This window comes from Pseudophryne corroboree, chromosome 7 (genome assembly GCF_028390025.1).
Source record: "Pseudophryne corroboree isolate aPseCor3 chromosome 7, aPseCor3.hap2, whole genome shotgun sequence".
Taxonomy (NCBI): domain Eukaryota; kingdom Metazoa; phylum Chordata; class Amphibia; order Anura; family Myobatrachidae; genus Pseudophryne; species Pseudophryne corroboree.
In genome coordinates this window covers 68,382,717-68,394,248 of record NC_086450.1, presented here as the reverse complement: position 1 = coordinate 68,394,248, position 11,532 = coordinate 68,382,717, and the positions used below count along the sequence as shown (strand labels likewise).

The 11,532-nt window shown below is 50.6% G+C and overlaps 1 protein-coding gene across 1 annotated transcript in view; it reads right to left on the bottom strand.

The window, feature by feature from the left end:
* Positions 1-7,553: 7,553 nt before the first annotated feature.
* The window catches only part of LOC134943376 (calcium-binding protein P-like), a 55,934-nt gene continuing 51,955 nt past the window's right edge, over positions 7,554-11,532 (bottom strand). Inside the window, exon 4 of the mRNA XM_063932263.1 lies at positions 7,554-7,803. Within this exon, the coding sequence (XP_063788333.1) occupies positions 7,777-7,803 (27 nt within the window). The 3' untranslated portion in view covers positions 7,554-7,776. The remainder of the gene's footprint in view (positions 7,804-11,532) is intronic.

Below are 11,532 nucleotides of genomic sequence, written 5' to 3'. Positions count from 1 at the left end.
CCTTTTTTGGCACACGTGCCTTCCCTATTTCAAATATGGGGGGGGCACCAGTCCTTTACTTTGCCAGGGGCGCTCAGACCCCTAAATACACCCCTGGATGCAGGTCCTGACATGCCAGATGAAGCATTACGGGGTTGCTCCAAGGAGGGTAGCTCTTAGCTTATATGTATTGTAGCACAGAGCCATTATCATGTGGCTCCTTGCTGGTTAATCATAGACCCAGATTGGGGTTGTGGAGGTGCGGGATGTGGTGCCCCTGGATTGGCAGAGCTGGATGGCTTTAGAGTGGCATACCCTTACATTAACACTTATCACCTACTAATTTCTTCAACACTATTTCATATTTTAATTACATCTGATGTTTGTATCACTTTGTCTATAACTTCGGCTTCTTAAACACTGATCTATTAATATTAGTTTTTTCACTGGTATGCTGCCCTGGGCTGTCTAGCTTATGCTGATTTTTTTGGGGTGCCACGCCCTGCACCTAGATATAGCGCTAGGGAGTGGGACCCCCAATATATATAAAGAGAGGCCTTGACGCGGCTTGGGGGCTTACACATACATTTGCACAGATATATGTAACCAAGATTTCTGAATTCTAAGAATTTGTTTGGGATTTATTTTAAATCTGGTTACTGCTATCATTCAGGGTGCTGGGGGAAACTAAATGTGTTTATTTTCTTGCTTAGTTTCTGTTTACAAATGGCTCAGTCCCTACAAAAGCTCTGCAGATACAGTGGGCGGGATGTACTAAGCGGAAAATGCGGTAAACCCCCTGTTTACCGCATTTTCCTGATGTACTAACCCACGTCCGGCAGGTCAGCGCCGCGGCGGGGTTCGCCAGCTTTAGCTGGCGATAGTCCATAGAAGCCTATGGGCTTCTTTCCGCGGCGCTGTGTGAGGGATCCGATCGGATCCCTCCCAGCATGCCCTGCGGCCGCCCCCGTCACCCCGTGCATGCGCAGACTGACTCCTGGGGCCGAATCCCGGAAGTCAGGCTGCCGCTGTGCATCGCGGAGGACAGCTCTTATCGGAAGAGCTGTCCTCCGCAATGCTGATCGCATATGTTAGTACATATGCGATCAGCATCGTGGCGCAGGGCGGCGATGGGCGGCGATGTACATTAGTACATCCCGCCCAGTAGGTCTTACCTCGGGCTCCATTCACACAAGCCATCTTCTGTATGAGCAGTATGGTCTGTACTATCAGCTTTCTACTTCACATAGCTGCCTACTGTTTTGTAACAAGCTAAAGTGGCATGCGTATACTACATTCATCTAAGCCTCATGATTAAATGGGATGCTGTCAAAATCCCAGCAGTCGCAATCCTGACAGTCAGAAGTCCGACAGCATACTCCCAATGGTCAGAATTCCGACGGATCCTGGAGGTAAGTACAGGTACCAGGGGCGTAGCCAGAACTTTGTGGGCCCCATAGCAAAATTTTGAAGGGGCCCCAGTCCCAATACTTCTAGAGAGACACTTCTCTGCAGCAGTTGTTAATTTTATACCCTATAATAGTGCCCCAGTTCATTTTCTGAACCATAGTAGAGCCTTATTTAATGTTATGCCCCATAGTAGTGCCCTAGTTTCTTTTATGCATCTAGGTAGTTCTTAAGTTCCCCCTATGTCACATTTCAGAGCTGCCAGTATACATTATGCTGCACAGTACCCCACATTATGATATATAGTGCTCCCCGTTCATATTGTGCCTCATTACATTGCCCCGGTTCATATTATATCATATTAAAATGCCCTCCAGTTCATTTTATACCACACTACAATGAGCAGTTACAGAGGCATACCTAGATATATTGCAGGGCCCAAGGAATAAGTTTGAAAGGAACCCTACATACCACCCAATGGCGAAAAATGTATATAACACATGTAACTGTGACAGGGAAGGTGGGCCCTTCTCAGCTCTGGGCCCCATAGCAGCTGCACTGCTGCACTTATGGTAGTTACGCCCTTGACAGGTACTCAGATTAGGCAGTAGAGGGAGGGTTAGGGTTAGGCTGCTGGGTGGGGGAGGTTAGGGCTAGGCTGTGGGAGGGGGAGATAAGGGTTAGGTTGTGGGAGGGGGAGATTAGGGTTAGACTGCAGGAGGGCTGGGTTTGGAATAGGGGTAGGATTAGGGGTAGGGTGAAAATACCGCAATCCATCGGGATTTTGCCCATCAGGATTCCGCTGTTGGTCTTCCAAATTCCGGGATTTCGTACGCGAGACAATTAAATAATAAATTACAAGACAAATGGCAAGTAACAGACATATGGCTTTTTTACTATAGCTTATTTGCTTTTGTTACAAGTGATGTGGGGAGGGGTGGGTTTGGCTGCAGGAGGGATAGGGTTAGGGCGGGGTAGGCTGCGGGTAGCGAGGGTTAGGGGGAGGGTAAGGGGAGGGTTAGTTTACCTTGTAAAAAGTGTTGGCATCCTGACCGTCGGGATGCTGTTGTCGGTATTCTGGCAGTCGGAATCCTCACTATTGGGATCCTGTACCCAACCCAAACTATGACTTATGTGATATTCCTGTGATACAAGCAGTTTAGGGCCTGATGCAGAGATGTTTGCTAATGCCACCGCAGCTACATTTGTACGCAGCAGCTGTGCGAAAATATGCAAATGTCGCAGCCACCGGGATTATTGAGATGCCCACTAGCTGCGTCTGCTGACCACCACTTATGTACAAAGATACAACCATTGGACGCACATCTGTGACCTTCTGTATAACCCTATAATCGCCGGAGCCATAGTGAGTACAGGATTGCAACTACAGCCAGTTATAAAGTACTAGGTGCTTCATCGCACCCTACAGGCGCTCTTCACACCGTCGCAAGGGGCTACGCCCCCTTAACCCTTGCATGCCTTTCTGGGGTTTAATATTTGTATTATATGGAGTATTACCTGCATTCCTTTGTTAGTGGTTAAATATTGCACAATGAAAGGGCATGCGATGGTGAAGGAGGCGCAGCCCCTTGCGACGGCGTGAACAGCACCTGCAGGGCACGATGTACAGAATGTAGCGGGTGCGGGGGGGACTGCGGATGGTGTCTGTAGATGCTGCAGGTGGAGGGGAGGCAGAAGTGGGGGTGGGGCCCGGATGGGGAAGGTTCGGGAGGTGCTGCGCGTGGGGGAGGGGCAGAGGAGTGGGGGATGCAGATGGGGGAGGGGTCCGGAGGCACTGCAGGTGGGGGAGGGGCAGGGGTGCCACGGGTGGGAGAGGGGCAGGTGTGGGGATGTTGTGGATGGGTGAAGGGTTCCGGAGGTGCTGTGGGATGGGAAGGGACGGGAGTGCCGGGGGTTGGGTAGGGGACCGCAGGCACCATGGGTAGGGTAGGGGCAGGTACGGGTGTTGCGGCGGATGGGAAAGGAGGTCCGGAGGTGCTGCAGGTGGTGGAGGGGCAGGTGCGGGGGTGCCATTGGTGGGGGAGGGGTGGGTGAGGGGGGGACCGCTGATGGAGGAGGGTGTCTGCAGATGCTGCGGATGGAGGGGGGCAGGTGTGGGGGGAGACATATAAGGGGGGTGAATGGTGAAAGGGGCCTGGAGGTGCTGTGGGTGGTGAAGGGGTGGAGGAGTGGGAGCCACGGGTGGTGTAGGGGGTCTGGAGGCACAGCATGTGGGGGAGGGGTGGAGTGCCGCATGTGGTGGAGGGGAAGGTGCGGAGGTGTGGTGCATTGGGGAGAGGTCTGGAGGCGCTGCGGGTACTGTACATGCCATAAAAGGTAGTTGGAGGGTATGCAGTAACAGGGCCAGGACAGGGGTGACAGGGTCAGTACAGGGTTGACTGGGCCAGGACAGGGGTGACAGGGTCAGAACAGGAGTGACGGTGCCAGGACAGGGGTGACAGGGCCAGGACAGGGGTGACAGGGCCAGGACAGGGGTGACAGGGCCAGGACAGAAATGATAGGGACAGGATAGGGGTGACAGGGCCAGGGTAGGGGCGACAGGACCAGGACAGGGGTGACGGGGCCAGTATAGGGTTGACAGGGCAAGCACAGGGGTGACAGGGCCAGGATAGAGGTAACAGGGCCAGCATAAGGGTGACAGGGCCAGGATAAGGGTGAAAGGGCCAGGATAAGGGTGGCAGGGCAAGGCCAGGGGTGACAGGGACATGACAGAACACAGGGCACGGGAGAGATTGGTATTAGGGACAAAACAGTGGTGACAGACAGATGTGTCTTACCGGAGTCACTGCTGCTGGCTGCTGCTGTTCCACTCCAACCTGTTGGGATCTGCTGCTGGTGGAGGCTTGGCATGGCTGACTCTCTTAGGCTGGAGTCCTGCTTTCTCTGCCCGTCCGCATCCCCCCCCCCTCCTCAGTCACACACCGCAGACCTCGCACAGCTGCCGGGCACTGTGGTAAGGTGAGACTGGAAATGACTGGTTAGCCCCCAGGAGATGCTGCGGCTGGAGGGAGGAGGGGGTCATAGCATGCACGTGGCGCGGACCTCACGGCTTCCAGGCACTGTGGTAAGGGGAGACTGGGAGTGACTGGTTAGCTCCCAGGAGACGCTGCGGCTGGAGGGAGGAGTGGGTCAGAGCCTGCAAGCAGCTCGGATTTCTGCAGCGCTACCCGCCAGCTAAAGTGTGTGAATGAGCTGGGCGCACTCCACTGCGGGTGGCAGCGCTGCAGCTAGCGGTGGGGTTGCCGGGGCTGGAGATAACAGAGGCAGTATGGAACCTGCACAGCGGCAGGTGCCCCACAAAACTGCAGCTAAGAAGCGTGGAGTGTGCCAGAAAGTGACGCTCCTCTGCACCAGAGAGACCCTGCTGAGTATGCCGATGGGGTCAAGCACACAGTGAGCCGGTGCCCGTCTGTCTGTATGACATACCCCTCACACACCCCCATACCTCCCAAATGTCCCGATTTTCGCGGGACAGTCCCATTTTTTGGGGTCTGTCCCGCTGTCCCACCCGCGGGTCGCAGTGTCCGGCGGTGGGGGGGGGGGCAGTTGGAAAGCTCCTGTATTCGCTGTTCTGCTTAGCAGAGCAGCGGTGAATAGTGGAGACAGAGGGAGAGTGGGCATCAGGGGGTACGGATTAATGGGGGGGTTCCAGCAGCAGAGCCGGATTAATGGTGGGGGGGTGGAGGCAGGGGATACGTACCGTTGGCCCCACAGTTTTAGGGGGCCCCCCGGCTGGAGTAGCTCTGTCCCAGCTCAGAAGCTCCCCCAGCAGCAGCGGCAGCATTGTGCTACAGTCAGCACACGCTGCTGCATATTGGCAGGTCTGTGGTGTTGCAGGGAGGCAGCAGTCTCCCTGCTTTCTTCTGCCTGTGCGGGTGTGTAGGGGGGCGACCACCTCCTCTGGATTTACCCCTAGCTGAGGGGCCAAAGTCCCATTAAAAAAATAAAAATAAAAATCGGAATTTGCATAAGGGGGCGTGGCCGCGCGTACCGCGATTAGGCCACGCCCCCAACCCACCGCAGGCACAGCAATGATATAGGGCTCCCCTGTCTCAAGTGCCCTGGGCCCCCCGGACTCATAATCAGCCCCTGGGGACATGCCAGCAGCTCCCAGAGCGCTGGGCACGCCCCCTCACTGACGAAAACGGGGCCCTCCCGTGAAGCCACGCCCCCTTTTCGCCGTGTGTGTGTGTGTGTGTGTGTGTGTGTGTCCCTCCTTCTGCCTGGATAAAGCTCCTGCAGAAAGCTGGGAGGTCTGCACCCCTGCCTGTGCCATGTCCAATGCCCATGCTATCTGCTTCTGCACCTAGTCTCCTGTAGATTTGGCCAGATCTCTGTGACTCATTTGACTAACTCCGCCCAGTGTTGTGACTCCGCCCAGCGTTAGCAAATGAATCACAAGGTCACAGAATAGGGCTATTATATAGGAGATTATAAGATCAGTACTGCAGCGTGCACTGCGTGTACAGACGCTGACAGTGGGCGTCTCAGTCTTTGCCATACCTCCCAACTTTATGTGTACCAGAGGAGGGACAGGCTGTAATTAGGGGGCGTTGCTTCACCTCTAGGGGGCATGGCCTCACGGAAAGTGCTGTTAATATGAGCCACTCCCCCGTTTTCGTCAGTGTAGGTGCATGCCCAGAGCTCTCTGTGAACTGCTGGCTATGCCAAGTCTTGTATGCAATCGGCTTGTATCATGAGACCCTCAATGTACAGCGCTACTTAATATGTTGTTATTATTACTGTCTTTTATTTACATTTGGTGCCACAAGCAGTTGCAGATTCTGGGGTCAATTACTAAGCCTTGGACAGAGATAAAGTACCAGCTAATCAGCTCCTAACTGCCATGTCACAGGCTGGGTTTGAAAAATGACAGTTAGGAGCTGATTGGCTGGCACTTTATCTCCGTCCACTTTATCCCCATCCAAGGCTTAGTAAATAGACCCCAGAGCCTTATTCAGAGGATGCAGCTGCTGTGGTCACACACAGCCGCTGAGTTTGCATGCAGCGGACACATCCAGAGGGTCTGTGCACACACAGCAGCTACAGTTTGCGTGCGGAAGGAAGCGTTTGCATTTGTTATTGACAGGTGACATGGCGTTGGGGGGAGGACAGCAGGAAACACAGGCGTGTCATGACGATGACGTAGTCTTCTTTTACTACGAGTGGCAACCTGAGCTCTATTTGATGTGATCGCTATTAAATTGTGATCGCATCGTGGGGCGGCCTAGCCCTAATGCTGGGCGGCCTTGCCCTATGCTGGGTGTTCCCCAGCATGTGAGTAATGGGATCCGGTCTGAAGATCGACAGTGTCTAGGTCGACAATGTTTAGGTCGACCACTATAGGTCGTCAGTCACTAGGTCGACATGGATGGAAGGTCGACCGGGTTTCTAGGTCGACAGGTCTAAAGGTCGACATGAGTTTTTCACATTTTTGGGGGGGGATTTTTTCATACTTAACGATCCACGTGGACTACGATTGGAACGGTAAAGTGTGCCGAGCGAAGCGGTAGCGGAGCGAAGGCACCATGCCCGAAGCATGGCGAGCGAAGCGAGCCATGCGAGGGGACGCGGTTCACTAATTTGGGATCCCGGTCACTCTACGAAGAAAACGACACCAAAAAAAAAAAATCTCCTCATGTCGACCTTTAGACCTGTCGACCTAGCACATGTCGACCTAGAAACCCTGTCGACCTTCCATCCATGTCGACCTAGTGACTGTCGACCTATAGTGGTCGACCTAGATACTGTCGATAAAACGAACCACACCCGTGAGTAATACGGTCACAGATTTTGCTGCAATAGCAAAATCTGCGACTGCCTCTGACTAACCACCTAAGAAAGAGAGGCTCCTGGTACATGGCGCCCACGCCTTATTCCCACTTACATATCTACTGTGCAAATCACCGGGAAAATGGCAGCTGCACCATTTTCCCAGTGATTTCTGTTTGCAGCGCTGGCAGGGTAAGTATAATTCTATGGGTGTATATATTAAACTGATTGTAACTGCACTGCACTATGTACATATCAATACCCATTAAATCAGCTGAACGTTACCATATAAATTAATTAAGCAAATAATTGAGCAGACAAGGACATCACGATTAATGTACAATAACGTTAGGAAGACGATGAAACACACAATAAACTATTGGGAGTTTTATTTTTACTACGCTGCATGACATAAACACAACAAATAATCACACACAGCTGCCGTTTAACATTGGCATATACTATAGTGTGTGTTGTGCGAGTATATATACAGCACACAGACGTTTTCTTCTTTTTCTTAGGGCATAGCTGACTATATGTAAAATGGTCACAGGAAGAATAATAGGTTTGTATTTAGTGCAATGATCCGGGCGATGGTTAATCGGAGTCGGAGCTGCTTCCATGCTGTAAAAAGGGGAGAGGGGGGTTATAATATACAGAAATAGAACAATGCTAGAAATGTACTGTATACTGTATGAACGTTTGTACATAGCTATGAAACCCTGAGGGTAAGCGCCTGTCACATCATACCATCATTCCCCCGTCCTGAGTCAGTTAATATTAATTATATATATTGGCAAGGATGTGATGAAGTCCAAGTTTGGCGGCCGTGCGGAATGCCAGTTGACCTCAGACGATTTTTAAAAGGGCAATCATGCCTTGTACATGATTGCCCCTTTAAATAAAAGTCATCCCACACGGCCGCCGAACTAGAACGTCATTACACCCCTCCCTTTATTTGATATATTGTTGCTTTTAATTGTTTTAGTCATGGACTGTTACAGTACATAATAAGCTATGATAACTGCGTGTTACAAAAAGTTATAACATTAAATATATTAAAATACTATTAAGATATTTCATATACGTATCTATTATGAAAATATTTTCGGTGTTTCAAGCATGTCTCTACATGAATTGGAGGGTGCGGTATAGGAGATCTACAGTGTCTAAATAGACAGTCATGAGGTCGACCCCATATGGTCGACATGCATTAGGGCGGCAGGGTCAAAAGGTCGAGAGTGAGTAACGTCAACAAGTACAAAGGATTGACAGGGTTAAAAGATCAACAGGACAATGATCGGCACACAAAAAAAAAGGTCAATTCAAAATTTTCTCTTACATCCTAGAGGATACTGGGGTCCACATTAGTACCAAGGGGTATAGACGGGTCCACTAGGCACTTTAAGAAATCAATAGTGTGCACTGTCTCCTCCCTCTATGCCCCTCCTACCAGATTCAGTTTAGAAAATATGCCCGGAGGAGCCGGTCACGCTTTGGAGAGCTCCTGAAGAGTTTTCTACATTTTTTATTTTTTTATTTATTATTTTCAGTCAGGGCTGTTTGGCAAGAGCCTGACTGCTTCGTGGGACTTAGGGGGGAGAACGGCCCGACTTCCTAAAGAGTTAATGGTCCCGTTTCTCTGCTGACAGGACACTGAGCTCCTGAGGGAGCCATTCGCGAACCACACCATGGCGCAGCATACCCTTCCGCAGCACGCCGCCACCCCCTAACAGAGCCAGAAGACTAAAGAGTCGTGAGTACAGCACCGGCGTCCCAGCACAAGGGTAGGAGCACAGCTCTGAGTACAGGCTGCGCTCCGGGGGCTCAGAAGGGCATTTTCATATAGGCGTCCCGCTGCTGAGGGGCGCGCTGAGCCACCACTGTTACCCACATTGACTACAGACATAACAGAGGTTTTAACCTGCTGTTTTTCACAAAAATTACCTCAGGTCAGTTTCAATAAAGTGGGGAAGCCGCACGCCATTAAGGGGGCGGGGCTTCTTACTGAGCGGATCCAGCAGCTCACCAGCGCCATTTTCCCTCTGCAGATTGTACAACAGCATATACAGGGAAGCACAGCTCCTCCACAAGGACTCCTCGTCTCCTCAGCGGTACCAGGGGGTCTTAGTGAGGGGGGTGCAGTGATAGTATACTAAGCCCTATTAAGGTGCTAGTATTGCGACCCAGCTAAAAAAATGTTGCTTTGGCTAAAGGGGCGCTGTATGGCTGGCTCTGACTTCTGTGTCTCCCTAAGACTCTGTATAGATAATCTGTGTTCCCAGTGTGTGTGTGTGTGTGTGTGTGTGTGTGCGCGCGCGCGCGCGTGTGTGTGTGTGTGTGTGTGTGTGTCCCTTCACAACCATGTCCAGGGACTGCGTGTCATGCACAGCAGAGTGTCTTTCCTCCCCTGGGGACTCACTACCCTGTACTCAGGATAGTGTCCATTCTCAGGCTAGTGGAGCAGAACCCCCATGGTTAGCTTCCATTAAAGGGATGATATCTAATATTTCTACAAATCCCATAATGAGAAAGAAACGCAATTTTTAAAACAGACTTTGGATGACCTAATGAATAAAGATTCAGTCCCCATACCAGCGTCTCACACCCCTCTAATATTTCTACAAATCCCATAATGAGAGACGCAATTTTTAAAACAGACTTTAGATGACCTAATGAATAAAGATTAAGTCTCCATACCAGCGTCTCACACCCCCGCCATTTGCCCGCAAAAGCGTACTCTGGCCCAACTCATGCAGGGTGATACTGATGACCAGGGGCGGATTGGGAACAAAAAGCGTTGTACTAGTGGCCCCACATGGGCAGCACCAGAGGTGTAAGGTCTAGCCATGGGCCATGGCAGCAGCACCCTCCCCCCAAGACTTTCCAGATAGTGGGCATGTCCAGCATCAAGGGGGAAGTTAAAAAAATTAAAATTAAATATTATGAGCACATTACATGATACACCTTCAGAATTTAGGAAACTATATAATTCTTTAGAAAGATATATTTTCTTGCTTATTACACCAACCGTATCCCAATCACTATTCACTCAATCTTATATGTCAGCCAAGCAGGCAGACAGAGCATACACTAGATCATCTGCAATCACAGGCTAAGTAATTTTCATATATGCAAATTATTTAGCATCTTATTCATTATGTCTATAAAAAGGACCACATATCCTCAAACAAAAAAGGACCCACGGGTGCGTCGGCCCACCGGGAATCTTCCCTGTGAACCCTGTGGCCAATCCGCCTCTGCTGATGACGATACATCAGATCCAGAGGAGGGTAAAGTAGATGCGAGTGGGGGGGATGCCGTCCTGTCACAGGGCATACAGGCCATGATATAAGCTGTCAGAAATGTCCTGCACATTCCTGATAAGATGGCTGAGGTTGAGGAGGAATTTTATTTTAATATAAAAAAGAAATCCTCAGCTACTTTTCCGCATCAAAGGAATTAAATGCTTTGTTTGAACAAACTTGGGCTAATCCTGACAAAAAATTTCAGATTCCTAAAAGATTAATTACATCCTTTCCCTTTCCTCTGGATGATGGAAAGAAATGGGAAAACCTGCCGATGGTGGACGCATCGGTATCTAGGTTGTCACGTAAGATAGTCTTACCTCTTCCTGGGGCAGCATCCTTAAAGGACACAGCTGACCGCAAGATTGAGAAAACTCTCAAATCACTGTACACTGCTGTTGGGGTGGCCCAGAGGCCCACTATTACTTGTGCATGGATCACTAAAGCTATTGCACAGTGGTCAGGTAACTTAATTGATGGATTGGATACCTTACCCAGGGGGGAGATTTTATTTACTGCTGCAGCATATTCAGGACTTTGCTACCTTTATGGCCGTGGCCTTAAAGGAAATTGGTTTGCTCAACGCACGTACCAATGCCATGGCAGTTTCAGCATCCAGGGGCTTGTGGCTGTGCCAGTGGACAGCGGATGCGCATTCCAGGAAAGGAGTGGAAAATCTACCTTTCACAGGTGAAGTCCTGTTTGGAGATGAACTGGATAAGTTGATATCCAAGGCTACGGCGGGTAAGTCTACGTACCTTCCTTCCGCGGCACCCCCAGCTAGAAAAACCTAATCTGCTCCAACTCTGCAGTCCTTTCGGACAGCAAAATTCAAAGGCAGATCCAAGGGTTCTTCTACAGCCTTCAAAGGTAGTAAAGGTAAAGCCAGAAAACCGGCCACTGCAGGTTCTCAGGAACAGAACCCCGGATCTGCTTCCTCAAAGCCTTCAGCATGACGGTGGTCCATACGGCCTGGAAGACAGGCAGGTGGGAGCTCAGTTACATTATTTCAGTCACGTTTGGGCAATATCTTGCAAGGATCCCT